Raw genomic sequence first — 18158 nt, 5'->3', positions numbered from 1 at the left:
AATGTAGAGTTAGTCACAGGGGAGTGGAACAGGATCGTATCACCCCTGGGACACAATATATTCAAGGCGTAGAGTTAGGCACAGGGGAGTGGAACAGGATCGTATCACCCCTGGGACACAATATATTCAAGGTGTAGAGTTAGTCACAGGGGAGTGGAACAGGATCGTATCACCCCTGGGACACAATATATTCAAGGCGTAGAGTTAGTCACAGAGGAGTGGAACAGGATCGTATCACCCCTGGGACACAATATATTCAAGGCATAGAGTTAGTCACAGAGGAGTGGAACAGGATCGTATCACCCCTGGATGTGACTACAGAGAGAGAGGCACTGGAAATGGGGTCAGACAAGAGGATAATAATGGAAATGACACAATATATTCAAGGCGTAGAGTTAGTCACAGGGGAGTGGAACAGGATCGTATCACCCCTGGGACACAATATATTCAAGGCGTAGAGTTAGTCACAGGGGAGTGGAACAGGATCGTATCACCCCTGGGACACAATATGTTCAAGGCGTAGAGTTAGTCACAGGGGAGTGGAACAGGATCGTATCACCCCTGGGACACAATATATTCAAGGCGTAGAGTTAGTCACAGGGGAGTGGAACAGGATCGTATCACCCCTGGGACACAATATATTCAAGGTGTAGAGTTAGTCACAGGGGAGTGGAACAGGATTGTATCACCCCTGGGACACAATATATTCAAGGTGTAGAGTTAGTCACAGGGGAGTGGAAGAGGATGGTATCACCCCTGGGACACAATATATTCAAGGTGTAGTCACAGGGGAGTGGAACAGGATCGTATCACCCCTGGGACACAATATATTCAAGGTGTAGAGTTAGTCACAGGGGAGTGGAACAGGATCGTATCACCCCTGGGACACAATATATTCAAGGCGTAGAGTTAGGCACAGCGGAGTGGAACAGGATCGTATCACCCCTGGGACACAATATATTCAAGGCGTAGAGTTAGTCACAGGGGAGTGGAACAGGATCGTATCACCCCTGGGACACAATATATTCAAGGTGTAGAGTTAGTCACAGGGGAGTGGAACAGGATCATATCACCCCTGGGACACAATATATTCAAGGTGTAGAGTTAGTCACAGGGGAGTGGAACAGGATCGTATCACCCCTGGGACACAATATATTCAAGGTGTAGAGTTAGTCACAGGGGAGTGGAACAGGATCGTATCACCCCTGGGACACAATATATTCAAGGCATAGAGTTAGTCACAGAGGAGTGAGTTAGTCACAGGGGAGTGGAACAGGATCGTATCACCCCTGGGACACAATATATTCAAGGCATAGAGTTAGTCACAGAGGAGTGGAACAGGATCGTATCACCCCTGGATGTGACTACAGAGAGAGAGGCACTGGAAATGGGGTCAGACAAGAGGATAATAATGGAAATGACACAATATATTCAATAGGTTCATAGGTTAGTACTAAGCTAACTGCCCTTGCGAGCCATTGTAAGCCTAGCCAATTATCCCTTGTGAGACTCAAACCCTGCACCTTGTGTTTGTAAGGCAAACACCTTAACCATTAGGCCACCCTCCCATCCCTCGCGTAGAGTTAGTCACAGGCGAGTGGAACAGGATCGTATCACCCCTGGGACACAATATATTCAAGGCGTAGAGTTAGGCACAGGGGAGTGGAACAGGATCGTATCACCCCTGGGACACAATATATTCAAGGCGTAGAGTTAGTCACAGGGGAGTGGAACAGGATCGTATCACCCCTGGGACACAATATATTCAAGGTGTAGAGTTAGTCACAGGGGAGTGTAACAGGATCGTATCATCCCTGGGACACACTATATTCAAGGCGTAGAGTTAGTCACAGAGGAGTGGAACAGGATCGTATCACCCCTGGATGTGACTACAGAGAGAGAGGCACTGGAAATGGGGTCAGACAAGAGGATAATAATGGAAATGACACAATATATTCAAGGCGTAGTCACAGGGGAGTGGAACAGGATCGTATCACCCCTGGGACACAATATATTCAAGGTGTAGAGTTAGGCACAGGGGAGTGGAACAGGATCGTATCACCCCTGGGACACAATATATTCAAGGTGTAGAGTTAGTCACAGGGGAGTGGAACAGGATCGTATCACCCCTGGGACACAATATATTCAAGGCGTAGAGTTAGTCACAGGGGAGTGGAACAGGATCGTATCACCCCTGGGACACAATATATTCAAGGCGTAGAGTTAGTCACAGGGGAGTGGAACAGGATCGTATCACCCCTGGGACACAATATATTCAAGGTGTAGAGTTAGTCACAGGGGAGTGGAACAGGATCGTATCACCCCTGGGACACAATATATTCAATCCGTAGAGTTAGGCACAGGGGAGTGGAACAGGATCAGATCACCCGTGGGACACAATATATTCAAGGCGTAGAGTTAGGCACAGGGGAGTGGAACAGGATCGTATCACCCCTGGGACACAATATATTCAAGGCGTAGAGTTACGCACAGGGGAGTGGAACAGGATCGTATCACCCCTGGGACACAATATATTCAAGGCGTAGAGTTAGGCACAGGGGAGTGGAACAGGATCGTATCACCCCTGGGACACAATATATTCAAGGCGTAGAGTTAGGCACAGGGGAGTGGAACAGGATCGTATCACCCCTGGGACACAATATATTCAAGGCGTAGAGTTAGGCACAGGGGAGTGGAACAGGATCGTATCACCCCTGGATGTGACTACAGAGAGAGAGAGGCACTGGAAATGGGGTCAGACAAGAGAATAATAATGGAAATGACACAATATATTCAAGGCGTAGAGTTAGTCACAGGGGAGTGGAACAGGATCGTATCACCCCTGGGACACAATATATTCAAGGCGTAGAGTTAGTCACAGGGGAGTGGAACAGGATCGTATCACCCCTGGGACACAATATATTCAAGGCGTAGAGTTAGGCACAGGGGAGTGGAACAGGATCGTATCACCCCTGGGACACAATATATTCAAGGCGTAGAGTTAGTCACAGGGGAGTGGAACAGGATCGTATCACCCCTGGAACACAGTATATTCAAGGTGTAGAGTTAGGCACAGGGGAGTGGAACAGGATCGTATCACCCCTGGGACACAATATATTCAAGGTGTAGAGTTAGTCACAGGGGAGTGGAACAGGATCGTATCACCCCTGGGACACAATATATTCAAGGTGTAGAGTTAGTCACAGGGGAGTGGAACAGGATCGTATCACCCCTGGGACACAATATATTCAAGGCGTAGAGTTAGGCACAGGGGAGTGGAACAGGATCGTATCACCCCTGGATGTGACTACAGAGAGAGAGGCACTGGAAATGGGGTCAGACAAGAGGATAATAAATAGGTCACGGATTATACAAAACAGGTAAGGCAAGAAGAAATATTAGGACACATTTGAAAGAGTGTTAAGGGAGTGTTTACAGGAGTGTGAAAATGGAAAATGGTAAATTGAAAGTTAGACGAGACAAACATGAAGAAACTAACAGAAAAGCAGGGAATAAAGAGAGACTTAGATGAAAAAGATGAGTGTGAAAAGAAAAGACTTGAGGGTGAGTGGATGGTGAAATTAGAGGGAATAATTTTAAATAGAGCGTCAACATTTAACATGAGGGGAGGCGAGGGATCTTTATAGCAATTGAAATGGTTAGCTTGTAGGTCGTGACAAGAGAGAATAGAAGGAATTATATTTAATTGGACAAGCCACGCTGCTTCGCAAGGGACGGCTTGCACCTGTCACCCCTGGGATTCCGGATATTGGCAAAGGCTCTTGCCACCCCCATAGTGCCTTTTTTAGGCAAGGCTCAAATTCTAAACCTACCACCCTAGAACACAAAAAAGAAAAAAAACTAAAGGTAATGCTGCTCAATGCCAGAAGTCTAAATCTCAAAATGCACGCACTCGAGGCCCTTCTCAGTATGGAGAACATCGATGTCTGTGCTGTGACAGAAACCAGGTTCAAGGCTCCTGAGAGCACCCCAGCGCTATCAGGTTTTACCTCATATCATGCGTTCCGGCCCCAAAATCCGGACAATACCAAGAAAGGAGGGGGTATCCATATTCATCAAGGACACCCACACCTCAAGACTGGTGGCAACGCATGATGCATCGGAGACCATCCAGGTGCAATTAACCATAGGCAAGACTGCTCTGCAAATTGTAGTATGTTACAGGCCACCCTCACAAACTCAGGAACCTCACATGGCCTTCCTGAAAACACTAGAGGGGATAAATGTATCACCAAACACCATCATACTAGGTGACTTCAATTACCCTAATATAGACTGGGAACACTACTCAAGCCCAAACACCCTAGCCCAAAAGTTCCTGGAATTCATAAACTCAAATGCCATGGAACAACTAGTCACCATCCCCACAAGAGGAGATAACATACTTGATCTCGTCATCACAAACATGGGAGCACAATGTTCAACACCGGAAGTATACCCCTCACTGGTGAGATCAGATCACAAACTAATCTTGTTGGAGGTCCTCATTCCACCCCCACCTGAAATAAAAAAGACCACAGTAAAGAACTTCTCAAAAGCCGACTTCACACTTCTAAAGACTAGTGTGGTCTCCTTTCAGGCCCCGAGCGGAAAACAATACTCAAGCCGCTGAATCACTTACAAATGCCTTCTACCAGCACCTGCAGGACTGCATGGATAAGGCAATCCCAAGCAAAACAAAGACTCTTTGTACCAAAGGCAAGCGTCCAGTCTGGTGGACCCCAGCCATAAACAAACTCTACAACAAAAGGAGGAAGCTACTACAAGATAGAGCAAAATCCTTAAAAGGTAAGACACCCTTGATCACTAAGTAAAAAACAAAGAGCTCTCATAAAATCATCCAAAGCAAATTTCGAGAGAAAAATAGCTAAAGACTCAAAAGACAATCATAAGGCCTTCTTTAGCTATGTTAGAAACCTAGGAGGAAACTCCCAGATATGCTCAGAACTAGTTCAAAATGATGTGAAGATTACTGATCCTACAGACATTGCCAACATACTGGCTGACAGGTTCAGTGCAAACTTCTCTCCCCAAAAGGAGAGAGATCTATACCAAACGAGTGCAGACACCCAAACATCTCCAGCGCCCAAGTGAGAACTGCTCTCTCCAAAGCAAAAAACACAGCATCCATGGGACCTGATGGTATCCCCGGCTGTGTGCTCCACGAACTCAATGAGGAATTAAACCCACAGCTAGGACAACTGTTTAATCAAAGTCTTACCTCTGGATATGTACCCAGGGAGTGGCGCACTGCAACTGTGGTCCCACTTCACAAAGGCGGTGCCTCCACAGACCCTGGAAATTACCGGCCCATTAGCTTGACAAGTCTTATCTGCAAAGCCATGGAGAGGATCATAATGGACCTCATAAATAAAGACATAGGGAATTTGCAGACTTTGGATCCAACCCAGTTTGGCTTTGTCAAAGGCAGATCATGCCTTTTAAACTTGGTTGACTTTTTCAAACAGTCACCAAAGCCATCGATGAGGAAAGGCAGTCCATACAGCCTACCTCGATCTGGCTAAGGCCTTCGATACAATACCCCACTCGGGTATCATTGAAAAACTCATCAGCTTAAATGTTAACCCATACATCACAAGATGGGTTGCAAACTGGCTGAGTGACAGAACCCACAGGGTCAGAGTTGCTGGCGCCATGTCAGACTCAAAGCCTGTCACAAGTGGTGTCCCACAGGGCTCAGTCCTGGGCCCACTCTTGTTTGGCATCTACTTTTCAAGTACAAGCAAACACAGGAGGGTTATGGCTGACAAAGTTTGCAGATGACTGCAAACTGGGCCATAGTAGAAAACACATCTGACACAGATATCCTTCAGAAGGGTCTCACAGAAACGGATAACTGGTGCCAGAGCCACGGCCTAAAGTTAAATGCCAAAAATGCATAGTCATACCCTTCGGGAAAAACAAGGTTACCCCTAGCTACCAAATAGGTGGCAATCCACTGAGCACAGAAGAAGTTATCAGGGACCTGGGGACCCAGGTTGATAGTAGTCTGTCATTCGACACCCATGTAGCTAAAGTAGTTAGGAAGACCTTCTACATTGCCCACCTTATCATGAAGGGATTCTCATCTAGATCAAGGGAGGTCATTGTCTCCCTTTACTCATCACTCATCAGACCAATGATTGAGTACAATGCCCCATTCGGAATGTATCTGACCCGACACTTGCAGCAGCTGGAGAGGCCACAAAGTTCCTCACCAAAAGGATAAAAGGTCTCAAAATCTGTCCTATGCTGCCCGACTGAAAGAACTCCAGCTCTATTCAGTCGCCACCGCTTGCTCAGAGGTGACCTTTGCCTAACATACAAGGCCATGTCAAACCCAGATTTGATGAATATGCTTCACCTCAAAAAATCTAGATCCATCAGAGCCACAAGGGCGGGAGACTTAAATCTCGACACGGCTATCAATAGGACGTGCTGGAGGGATAGATTCATCACCCAAAGACTCCCTATGCTGTGGAACAAAATCCCGGTACATGTGAGGCAGAGCACCTCGCTGGCCTTGTTCAAGAGAAATCTTGACCAATGGATGGGAGATCGCAGATATACCCCAGGGATTACCTCAGTGTCACTGCTCGACAGATGCCAGCAAAATAATGGGTATAGTTCCCCATACTAAAGGGGTGGCGTAAGCCACAAAACTATGGGCTAGGCTTGTAAATGCCCTCGGGCAGATAGCCTAGTATGAACCTATGAACCTATAAAACAAGAGACCCACAAATAGGCCAGTTACAGGAAAGGTAGTCAACTAAGTGAAATATTGAGTGGTTTCTATGAAACTTTATATAAAGAAGATAGACAAAGACATGATTGGGATAACAGGGTCGAAGATTTTATATATCAGTTTGAATTACTGCAAATAACAATGGAGGAAAATGAAAACATCTTATTCCCGTCAAACTACAAGAAATATAGGAATGGTTCGGTAAGGCTAAGGTGGGGAAGATGCTGACAACACATGGGCTGCCTACAGAGATTTGGAGAGAGAGAAAAAGAAGTGATAGGTATGGCTGTAGGATGAAAAAGTACCTAAGTCATAGAAAGAGGCTATAATATCTTAACCCACCATTGTATAGACTATTCTCTGTATTGGGCTATGGTTGTAAGGTGTTTGCATCAATATTTGCAGAAAGACTAGCTAGAATGTTGATGAAGGCAATAAATTTAGGTCAGTGCAGATTCATAAGAGTAACAAACGTTTGATAACATCAAGACACATGATAGCGTCTTCAGTGAAAGTTAAGGTAAACATAAAGCTGTCAAGGGAGTTCAGAACTGAAAGAGGAACCAGACAGAGTGGTCCTCTCTCCCTGCTGCTATTTGCAATTTACTTGGAGCCATTGTCCCAGAAGATTAGATGGACAGCAGTGGTGGGATGGAGTTGGCAAGGGAGAGAGAGGAGAAAATATTTTTATTTGCAGATGTTGTGATTGTATATCTCACATGCCTGAAAGAAGATTTAGGATTTTGCCCAAGATATCATGCAAAATGTAAAACAATAATATTTAATACGGGGGGGGGGTGTGTGTCCAGATGCTTGTTTTCTATGGGACAGAAGTGGTGTTTAAAGGAGCAGGTGTTACAGCAGTAACATAAAACCTTGACATATAAAGAATACATCAAATGTAAATTTGAGTTACTACCAGTAGGTTTAATTAAATGCCTTGGAGAGGTTAGACTAGAGGTATACAAAGATGGTAAGAGGGGAGGAAGAATGTTTATTTCTGGGGGGATCTACCTCAGGGACAGAGAAGATTAAAATGGGAAGATGTGAACGAAAATTACCAACTCACCCAAACAGAGAAATTAACTTACAGGGGAACTTAGGAGATATGGCAGAAGCATGAAGATGAGAAAGAGAAGGCAGCTGAGCTGACCAGTGTTAATAAACATCCTTATAAAGATGGGGGGGATGAGGCACTCACCAAAAGATTAATAAGTAAACTATATCGGACACTCATAAATGATAAGTGGACACACAGATGCAGTCAGACACATTACTGGCAAGAACATCTTGGGCAGAGAATTAAGTAAAGGGCAATCGGCCAAAATTTGTCAAAATAGCTATGAGGTCAAGGAAGGTTAAGAGTTTCAGCTGGATGTGGCTCTCTAAATATTTTTATACAGCAGTTAGGCTACACAGGAATTTTCCAGCAACGAATGACAAGTGTTAGAGATGTGGTCAAGGTCACAAAAGAGACTGGAGGGCACTTTTTGGGTTTGTGAGGTACTAGTATCATATAAAAAGAGTGAGAGAGATTAATTCAAGCAATTCTAGGGGAAGAATGGATCTTAATTTAAACTAATTTCTTGCTGAGCTGGATAGAGACATAAGAGAGAACATGTAAGACCATTGATCACTTCAATATAACTAGCAGCAAAAAAAGGTATATCAGACTGGATAGAGCAGTGGTAACATGCTGGGATATAGGCACAATCGGACTGGATAGAGCAGCGGTAACATGCTGGGATATAGGGACATTTGGACTGGATAGAGCAGCGGTAACATGCTGGGATATAGGCACAATCAGACTGGATAGAGCAGTGGTAACATGCTGGGATATAGGCACAATCAGACTGGATAGAGCAGCGGTAACATGCTGGGATATAGGCACAATCTGACTGGATAGAGCAGTGGTAACATGCTGGGATATAGGCACAATCGGACTGGATAGAGCAGTGGTAACATGCTGGGATATAGACACAATTGGACTGGATAGAGCAGTGGTAACATGCTGGGATATAGGCACAATCGGACTGGATAGAGCAGCGGTAAGATGCTGGGATATAGGCACAATCGGACTGGATAGAGCAGTGGTAACATGCTGGGATATAGGCACAATCGGACTGGATAGAGCAGCGGTAAGATGCTGGGATATAGGCACAATCGGACTGGATAGAGCAGCGGTAACATGCTGGGATATAGGCACAATCGGACTGGATAGAGCAGCGGTAACATGCTGGGATATAGGCACATTTGGACTGGATAGAGCAGGTAACATGCTGGGATATAGGCACAATCAGACTGGATAGAGCAGTGGTAACATGCTGGGATATAGGCACAATCGGACTGGATAGAGCAGCGGTAACATGCTGGGATATAGGCACAATCGGACTGGATAGAGCAGCAGTAACATGCTGGGATATAGGCACAATCGGACTGGATAGAGCAGCGGTAACATGCTGGGATATAGACACAATTGGACTGGATAGAGCAGCAGTAACATGCTGGGATATAGACACAATCGGACTGGATAGAGCAGAGGTAACATGCTGGGATATAGGGACAATCAGACTGGACAGAGCAGCGGTAACTTGCTGGGATATAGGCACAATCGGACTGGATAGAGCAGCGGTAACATGCTGGGATATAGGCACAACTGGACTGGATAGAGCAGCAGTAACATGCTGGGATATAGGGACAATCGGACTGGATAGAGCAGCGGTAACATGCTGGGATATAGACACAATCTGACTGGATAGAGCAGCGGTAACATGCTGGGATATAGGCACAATCAGACTGGATAGAGCAGCGGTAAGATGCTAGGATATAGGTACAATCGGACTGGATAGAGCAGCGGTAACATGCTGGGATATAGGCACAATCGGACTGGATAGAGCAGTGGTAACATGCTGGGATATAGGCACAATCGGACTGGATAGAGCAGCGGTAAGATGCTGGGATATAGGCACAATCAGACTGGACAGAGCAGCGGTAACATGCTGGGATATAGGCACATTCGGACTGGATAGAGCAGCAGTAACATGCTGGGATATAGGCACAACTGGACTGGATAGAGCAGCAGTAACATGCTGGGATATAGGGACAATCGGACTGGATAGAGCAGCGGTAACATGCTGGGATATAGACACAATACAGCTTAAATACACTTACACAGATTAGATGGACTGTCGATCGTTAGAAACATAAATCAGGTCAGAGAAGGGACAAGGGAATTGTTGAGACAACTATAAGAGGCAATCTCAGCATAACATGCATATTCTTCCTTTGGCAGCTTTCTGTGTTACTATGAATGCTTTCAGGAAATCATGTTCTTGAACTTTCCTTGAGTGTTCTGTGGTGATGCAGGAGCAGGATTATTGATATTGTTTTCAGTGTGTTGTGTTAGCTCCAGTAGTTCACCTGTTGCTGCTGTTTTATAAATGGACCTTATTTCATCAAAATTTAGTCACATAAGGAATGGCTGGAGATAAATCCGAGGGACACCGAAAGAATAACAGAGGTGTTAGGTATCCAAGACAGTTGTCATATAGACTTCAGATGCGCAGAGATAAAAATGTTCACTGCCTTATTTTCTTTTTTGGAATAGAACATCATGTACTGTAGCCATGTATTTAGGTAAAGCTAGCTACACATTTTTGTTAGGACATTTAAGCTGCACTAAGTGTATGTAACTGAGAATTTGTATATCGTATGGAAACCATTTTTACTCGCATGTGTATTGAGGACTGTTACGCTTTCTTTGTTTGCAGGCAGGAGTGTGAGTGCTTAAGGGAGGAACTGAAAAAAAAGAATGCTGAAATGGAAACCTTGAAAAAACATTTGGAAGAGGAAGCAATAAGCAGAAAGAACATTGAAAAAGTATTGTCAGAGGCTGCCTACGTACTCAGAGATGCTTTACTGGTAAGGGATAGTTGTTTGTAAATAAAACAGTCATGAACTTATGCTAAAGGGTTTTGATAGGTGAAAGGGAACGAATGGCTAATAATATTATCTCATGATGAGACCATCAGAGATTCATTAGTTTTCATGGGGAACAGCAGGTATAAACTGGACACACTGTAGCATGGAATAATGAATATTATTTGGTGATAAGACAAAATGAGAATTATAGCATTTATTTAAGAAGAAAGTATTGTAAGCTGTGGATTAACTTCCACCATTAAGGATTTGCTGGAGAGCATATTTTGGATGGAAAACTCTAAGGTTCTGTGTTCTGGAGGCGGGTAGACCTGATCTTTTTCTGAGGTGATCCTGCATAGATCATAATGCCTTATGTCTTCTTTCTGATAACCGTCTTTTAGCACATTTTCTCAAAGACGCTGTCTAGCTGCTGCACTTAAGGTGCGGGCACCTTCTTCCCACTAGTACACATTCCTGTTTCTCAAAGATGCTGTCCAGCTCCTGCACTTAAGGTGTGGGCACCTTCTTCCCACTAGTACACATTCCTGTTTTTCAAAGACGCTGTCTAGATCCTGCACTTAAGGTGCAGGCACCTTCTTCCCACTAGTACACATTCCTGTTTCTCAAAAACGCTGTCTATCTCCTGCACTTAATGTGCGGGCACCTTCTTCCCACTAGTACACATTCCTGTTTCTCAAAGACGCTGTCTAGCTCCTGCACTTAAGGTGTGGGCACCTTCTTCCCACTAGTACACATTCCTGTTTCTCAAAGATGCTGTCTAGCTCCTGCACTTAAGGTGCGGGCACTTTCTTCTCACTAGTACACATTCCTGTTTCTCAAAGACGCTGTCTAGCTCCTGCACTTAAGGTGCGGGCACCTTCTTCCCACTAGTACACATCCCTGCATCATTCTATCTCTGCTAGTGCTTTCTTAATGCTTACATAGTTTGTATAATGTTTCAAGCATGCTTTGCTAGGACGTCCCTGCATTTCTGAAAAAAATAACCTTTCCAAGTCTGCATGTGCAAATCACCAGATCAGCAGCCAGTACCTACACAGCTTGTACCACACCTGCTTACAGAAGGACTACATTGTTCAGGAGTGTGGTTACCAGATCAACAGCCAAGACCTGTAGAGATCCTGCCTCTACTATATGTGGAATGAACACATTTGTCAGGTGTGTGGTCATCAGATAATATGCCAGGACCTATAAAGGCTCTGGCTGTACTGTCTCCGGAAGGAATACAGCATTCAGACGTGGCCACCAGATAATGAAACAGGTCCTACACAGGTTCTGTGTGTGCTGCCAGTTGAATGAATGCATTGTTTAGGAGTATGGTCATCACATATAGACATAGAGCCTACAAAGGTAATACCTCTACAGCCTGTGGAAGGAATGCAACATTTGGAGAAGGCCACTAGATAAGAAACCAGGACCTACACAGTTTCTATGTGTGCTATCTGTTGAAGGAGTGTTGTCCATGAAAAGAAGCTATATCTTCTGTTCACCTTACTCATGACACATAAAAGGGAGCGTGCATAAGTGATGATTGCGTTTGCACTTGTTTCCCACCTTTCCTGTAACTAGTCTAGTCCAGATACAGATTTGCTGTATCCAGGACTTTTTGTAAGCTTCTGAGCCCCCCAAGCCTTTCTGTGTTGGAGGGAGGCACTGTAGCTTATCAGTGGGAGTGGTAAACATTAGGTAGCCTATCTACCACAAGATCCAGGTACAGATTCTCTGTTTTAGCACTTGAATTTGCTTATTCGTACTCAGCACATGTTCAGAACTTGTTGTTAGCACAAAATAAGCTACAAATTACTACAGCACTCAGCCTTCCTCTTTACCTAGAGGAAAACAGTTTTTGTACTTACTTTCCTCACTTGCTTAGAGAAAAACAGCTCTTATACTCTTTCCTCACTTGTCTAGAGGAAAGTAGTTTTTTGTTCAGGCATGTCCAAGGGTCAGCTCTCCGTGTTCTCTCCAGTCTATCTGATAAATCTGGGCATTTGGAGCAATTGCCTCATGTACACAGACAACTCTCCTCCTACCACCCAACACCACAACCTGTAAGAGATGCACTTATGTAGCCAAACTGGTGGTAAAGCTCTCTCCAACAAATACTGAACTTGACAGTTGAGGCGAAGGTAAACACCTGCACCACACCACACTCATCACATAGTCCCACTAAACCTACACCACCAAAATCCACACATAGAAACACAAAAACATTAGCAGTGGCTCTCAGTAATAATCTGCTCAAGCAACACAGACCTCCAAAGTAGAAATGCAGGCAACCTCCACCCGCAAGCACAACCCAAATGACACATAGCCCACAGACTCAGTGTGCTAATAAACCACAGCCAATAAGGTAAAACAACTTACCCAACACACTAGTCATAGGTGACTCTATAGTCAGGCACACTGATGTCCCACTCACCAGGCTAAACAAGGAGAAGGTTACTGTCAGCTGCCTGTCGGGTGCCAGGATCCGCCACATAACCCACACACTCAGGTCACTCCACAACAAGTGCAAATATGACTCTGTCATTCTCCATGTTGTTGTGAATGACCTGAGACTTACCTCCCTGGACTACATGAAAAGAGACATGGAAGAGCTCTCCGATCCTGTAGCCCAGGCAAGTATGACCCTAGCCTGAGTAGCATCCTGCCATCACCCAGAATGATACCACAGTACAAGGAAAAAATGATTGACTTCAACAGTTGGCTAAGCTTCTGGTGTCATTCAAAGGGGAAGAAAACAGGACCAGCATACAAGGCACCTTGAAAATAAATTTATTGATTGAGGTTCTTGAAAAACAGACCGGTTTCAGCAAATATTTAACAAAGCCTTCTTCAGTGTTTAAACGTCCCCTCTACTCATCACTCATTAGACCCATTATAAAGTACAACGCCCCTTTTGGGTATGTACCTCACAAGACATCTACAGCAACTGGAAAGGCCACAGAAATACCTCACAAAGAGGATTACTCACCTCAAACAGATGCCCTACGCAGACCGTCTCAACAAACTCCAGCTTTACTCTGTTACATATCGCCTACTTAGAGGTGATCTCTGCCTAACATACAGAGCTATGTCAAACCCAGAGCTGTTGGACATGCTCCACTTAAAGAAATCCCAATCCCTTCGAGCTACACACTCTATGGACCTAAGCCTTGTCACCACAATAAACAGAACATGCTGGAGGGATAGATTCCTGTCCCAGAGACTTCCCATACTTTGGAACAGACTACCTATCTATGTCAAACAGAGCTCCTCATTAGCACTCTTCAAGAAAAATCTTGATGATTGGATGGGAAATAGGAAATTCACCCCGGGGATCACTTTTTTAGCTCTGCTCAACAGGGGCACAGGAAAAATATTTTCTTGGGTGGCGAAAGCCAGGGTACTTTTTTGGCTAGGCTTATATAGGCCCTAGGGCTAATAGCCTAGTACCTACCTATGAACAAAAAACACAGCATCCATGAGACCGGATAACATCCCAGGCTATGATTTACACAAACTTCAGAACGAATTGGCTCCCCACCTAAGCACCATATTCAATCATAGTCTCACGTCAGGCTTTGTGCCCACTGAATGGAATGCAGTAACAGTTATCCCAATCCACAAAGGGGGAGCCACCACTTATCCTAGGAACTATCACCCTATTAGCCTGACAAGCCTGGTCTGCAAGGCCATGGAGCGTATCATCATGAAACCCCTAAACAAAGACATTGGTATCCTCCAGACTCTGGGCCCCACCCAGTTTGGGTTTGTGAAAGGCAGATCATGCCTTCTGAAACTGATCGACTTCTTTGAGGTAGTCACCAAAGCCGTAGACGAGGGTAAGGGGGTTCACAGAGCCTATCTTGACCTCTCCAAGGCTTTCAACACCATCCCCCATTCTGGAATTATAGCTAAACTCACTAATCTTGGTATAAATCTGTATGTCACAAGATGTGTTGCCAACTGGCTCACTGACACAACCCACATTGTAAAAGTTGCAGACTCCAAATTTGACTTCAAACCAGTGACAAGTGGAGTACCACAGGGTTCCGTCCTGGGACCTCTCCTGTTTGGTATCTACTTCTCTGAAGTACAGGCTAACACAGAAGGCCTCTGGCTATTGAAGTTTGCAGATGACTGCAAACTAGGAGCCATTGTCGAGTCCCCAAATGATGTGTACATGCTACAGAAGGGCCTCACTGAGACAGATGCCTGGTGTCAGAGGCATGGCCTCAAGCTCAGTGCCAAAAAGTGCATTGTCATCCCCTTTGGTAAAAACTCTATACCATTAACTACCACATAAACGGCAGTCTACTTAATGCCGAATGTGTGATAAGAGACCTTGGCACCCAGGTGGACAGTAGTCTCTCCTTTGATAATCATATCGCCACAGTAGTCAGGAAATCCTTCTATGTGGCACACCTCATCACAAAAGGGTTTTCATCCAGGAAAAAAAGAGGTCATTGTTCCCCTCTACTCGGCATTCAACGCCCCTTTTGGAATGCACCTCACAACACATCTGCAGCAGCTGGAAAGGCCACAGAAGTACCTCACAAAAAGGACTACTGGCCTCAAATAGATGCCCAACACTGACCATCTAAAAAAGCTCCAGCTTTACTCTGTAGCATATTGCCTACTCTGAGGAGACCTCTGCCTAACATGTAAAGCTATGTTAAACCCAGAGCTGTTGGGCATGCTATACCTAAAGTAATCCCAATCCTTCTGAGCTGCATGCTCTAGGGTCCTAAACCTTGTCACCACATTAAACAGGACATGCTGGAGGGATAGATTCTTGTCCCAGAGACTTCATATACTCTGGAACACGCTACCCATCTGTGTCAAGCAAAGTTCCTCATTAGCACGCTTCAAGAAAAATCTTGATGAGTGGATGGGAAATAGGAAATACAACCTGGGGATCACTTCTGTGGCTCTGCTTGACAGGGGCACAGGAAATTATCTTTCTTGGGTGGTGTAAGCCAGGGAACCATGTTGGCTAGGCTTACTTTAGACCCTTGGGCTGATAGCCTAGTACCTACCTATGAACTTATGTTTCTTTTGGACTCCTCTTCCTTATTTAAGACTAATTGAACTGCTGCCATTATAATCCACCAATATCCATATCATCAGTTACAGTTACTTGACTCTACTTACTTCACATGCCAGTTATGATATAAAATTCATCAAGGATATGTAGAAATTGTGGAGTAAACGCTCCGCCTGGTACAAGCAATGTATAATAAATGATAAAACCAAGCACGGAGGAGGGAACACAGCAGGAAGTATATAGAAAGATGGTTCAAATACACATGTAGTATCCAACGTACATCAAAACACGATCCACAGGAATACAAACAGGATATTTTATTGAATAGAGGAAGCGCTTTCACCTACATGGCTTCTTCAGACTCATTAGTCTGAAGAAGCCATGTAGGTGAAAGCACTTCCTCTATTCAATAAAATATCCTGTTTGTATTCCTGTGGATCGTGTTTTGATGTACGTTGGATACTACATGTGTATTTGAACCATCTTTCTATATACTTCCTGCTGTGTTCCCTCCTCCGTGCTTGGTTTTATCATTTATGATATAAAATTGTCAAAGTATTCCAACTTGGTTTGCACAAATGAAGCCAGACTAATGACTGTTTAGTTTGATCATGTCAGCCAGTGTCCACTATTCTCATCCACAGACAACTCCATACGTAGCAATTATAGCCCTACTGTTGACTGTATATACCTCAGATGTCTGATTGTGATAAAAATAGCACCCAGATGCATACCAGTCCTGTAAAGCCAGACTGTTAAACTGAGCAAACAAGAGGGCAAGTTACTTCCATACACAGACCATCCCAATCCCCACACAGCAGCTATATATCCACTTTGCTGTGTTCACTTTATTTGGCAATGATGAAATAATACTTTTTAACATCTTAACACAAGACTCGGGGACAACGTGAAAACGTCATGAGAGACAAATGTCCAGAATTAGTGACATATTTCTCTTAACCTCATAAACGTTCCTAGAATAATAGTTTTGCATTAGCTTGCATTTTCTGAAGGATATGAAGTCTGAAACTCAAATGGCATTCATTATTTAGTAACAGCACAAATTTTATGAACAGCAGACCACAAATATGATGCAGTGTCAAGGATATTCTATAAAATCGGGGACAGTTGAAAGCTGTATATACTTTTAAATTTGTTTTACATGAACAGTAGCAACAAATATTGCTTTTTATATCACAAAAATGCACGTTAGTCTTGGAAAGGCAGATGACTAACTGTACAAAACACTAGAGGGGTTACTTTCATCTTCAAAAAGCTACTACCCTTACCCAGCACTTATAGACACTTACTTGTCACCTTATCATGACTGTGTTAATATAATACCACTCAACTTCTTAGCAAAGGAATCTGGGGCAAAACAAATATAATGAGAAACAGATTTTTAATATTGCTCTTGTATACTTGGAAAGTTGGTAGAATAACAACTTTTGAAGGATATAAAATATTAACAGTCAAATGCCTGTCATAATTTTGTGTTTGCAGTTCTCAATGATGTGCTAGAAAACCACACATTTTATGAGGAACAGACCAAAACTACAAGGCAAAATAAGATACATTTTTTTGTAAACAGAGAGTTTCAATTTTGTTTCAACCTACTGTATACAAATACAAACTAGTCCTGAAAAGTCCCTTAAAGCCATATTTAAACTGAACAAATGATAAGAGGGTAGGTTGCTTTCATCCATACCCCCCAACCAATTTAGTGAATACAATACTCAGTGATTTGCTAGAAAACTAGGATCTATACGAGGGACACTCCAAATACATGAGGCAAAGCAGGGACATTACGTCAAACTAGGGACAGTTTCAACTTAGTTTTACACAGTTACCAGTGCACAAATACCCCAATGTATTTCATACAGATACACAGTGTTCCTGAAAAGCCAGACTTCAAAATAACAAGACAGCAAATTCCCTGTCATCCAAAGCCATATCCAATTAGTGACAGCAATCTTCAAGGAATTACCAGAATACTGCAGCATCTGATGTCAGTTTTCATTCATTCCTCAAGGTATGGGTTCAGATCTAACACTCTGATCTGACTCGGCCATTACTCTAGCTCATGGCCATCAACAAACTCTTGAGCTTCTTTCCTACCCAAAATGCACTATGCCTGACATCCCTCAGATCTCATTTTCTGCTTTTGCGACTAGACGTGGTTGACTATACCTCTTGAGCGAACTTGTTTAGATAAGTGTTATTTCTTAAGAATTTTATCTTTAATTACTATCCCTTCGTAAATCTTTTTCTATTTGATACTCTTTTATAGCGTAAGGGTTTTTCGCTACCCTTCTTCGCTTTCGTTACCTCTTATGCGCTTACTAATGTATTCTCACTACCATTGCTGGTAGGTCTTTCCTACCTTCATTTATCTTTTTTTTACCGATAAGGGTATTCTTA

The 18158-nt window shown here is 43.8% G+C and overlaps 1 protein-coding gene across 1 annotated transcript in view; it reads left to right on the top strand.

Annotated features, from left to right (window-relative positions):
- The window catches only part of LOC122790465 (cilia- and flagella-associated protein 157-like), a 1902466-nt gene that overhangs the window by 1463411 nt on the left and 420897 nt on the right, over nucleotides 1-18158 (top strand). The window contains exon 6 of the mRNA XM_044058010.1: nucleotides 10537-10687. Coding sequence (XP_043913945.1) covers nucleotides 10537-10687 — 151 coding nt within the window. The remainder of the gene's footprint in view (nucleotides 1-10536; nucleotides 10688-18158) is intronic.

This window comes from Protopterus annectens, chromosome 16.part0 (assembly GCF_019279795.1).
Source record: "Protopterus annectens isolate FY-2018-M chromosome 16.part0, PAN1.0, whole genome shotgun sequence".
NCBI lineage: Eukaryota > Metazoa > Chordata > Ceratodontiformes > Protopteridae > Protopterus > Protopterus annectens.
Note: the sequence above shows the minus strand (reverse complement) of the source record. Positions and strands in the feature narration are given on the sequence as shown.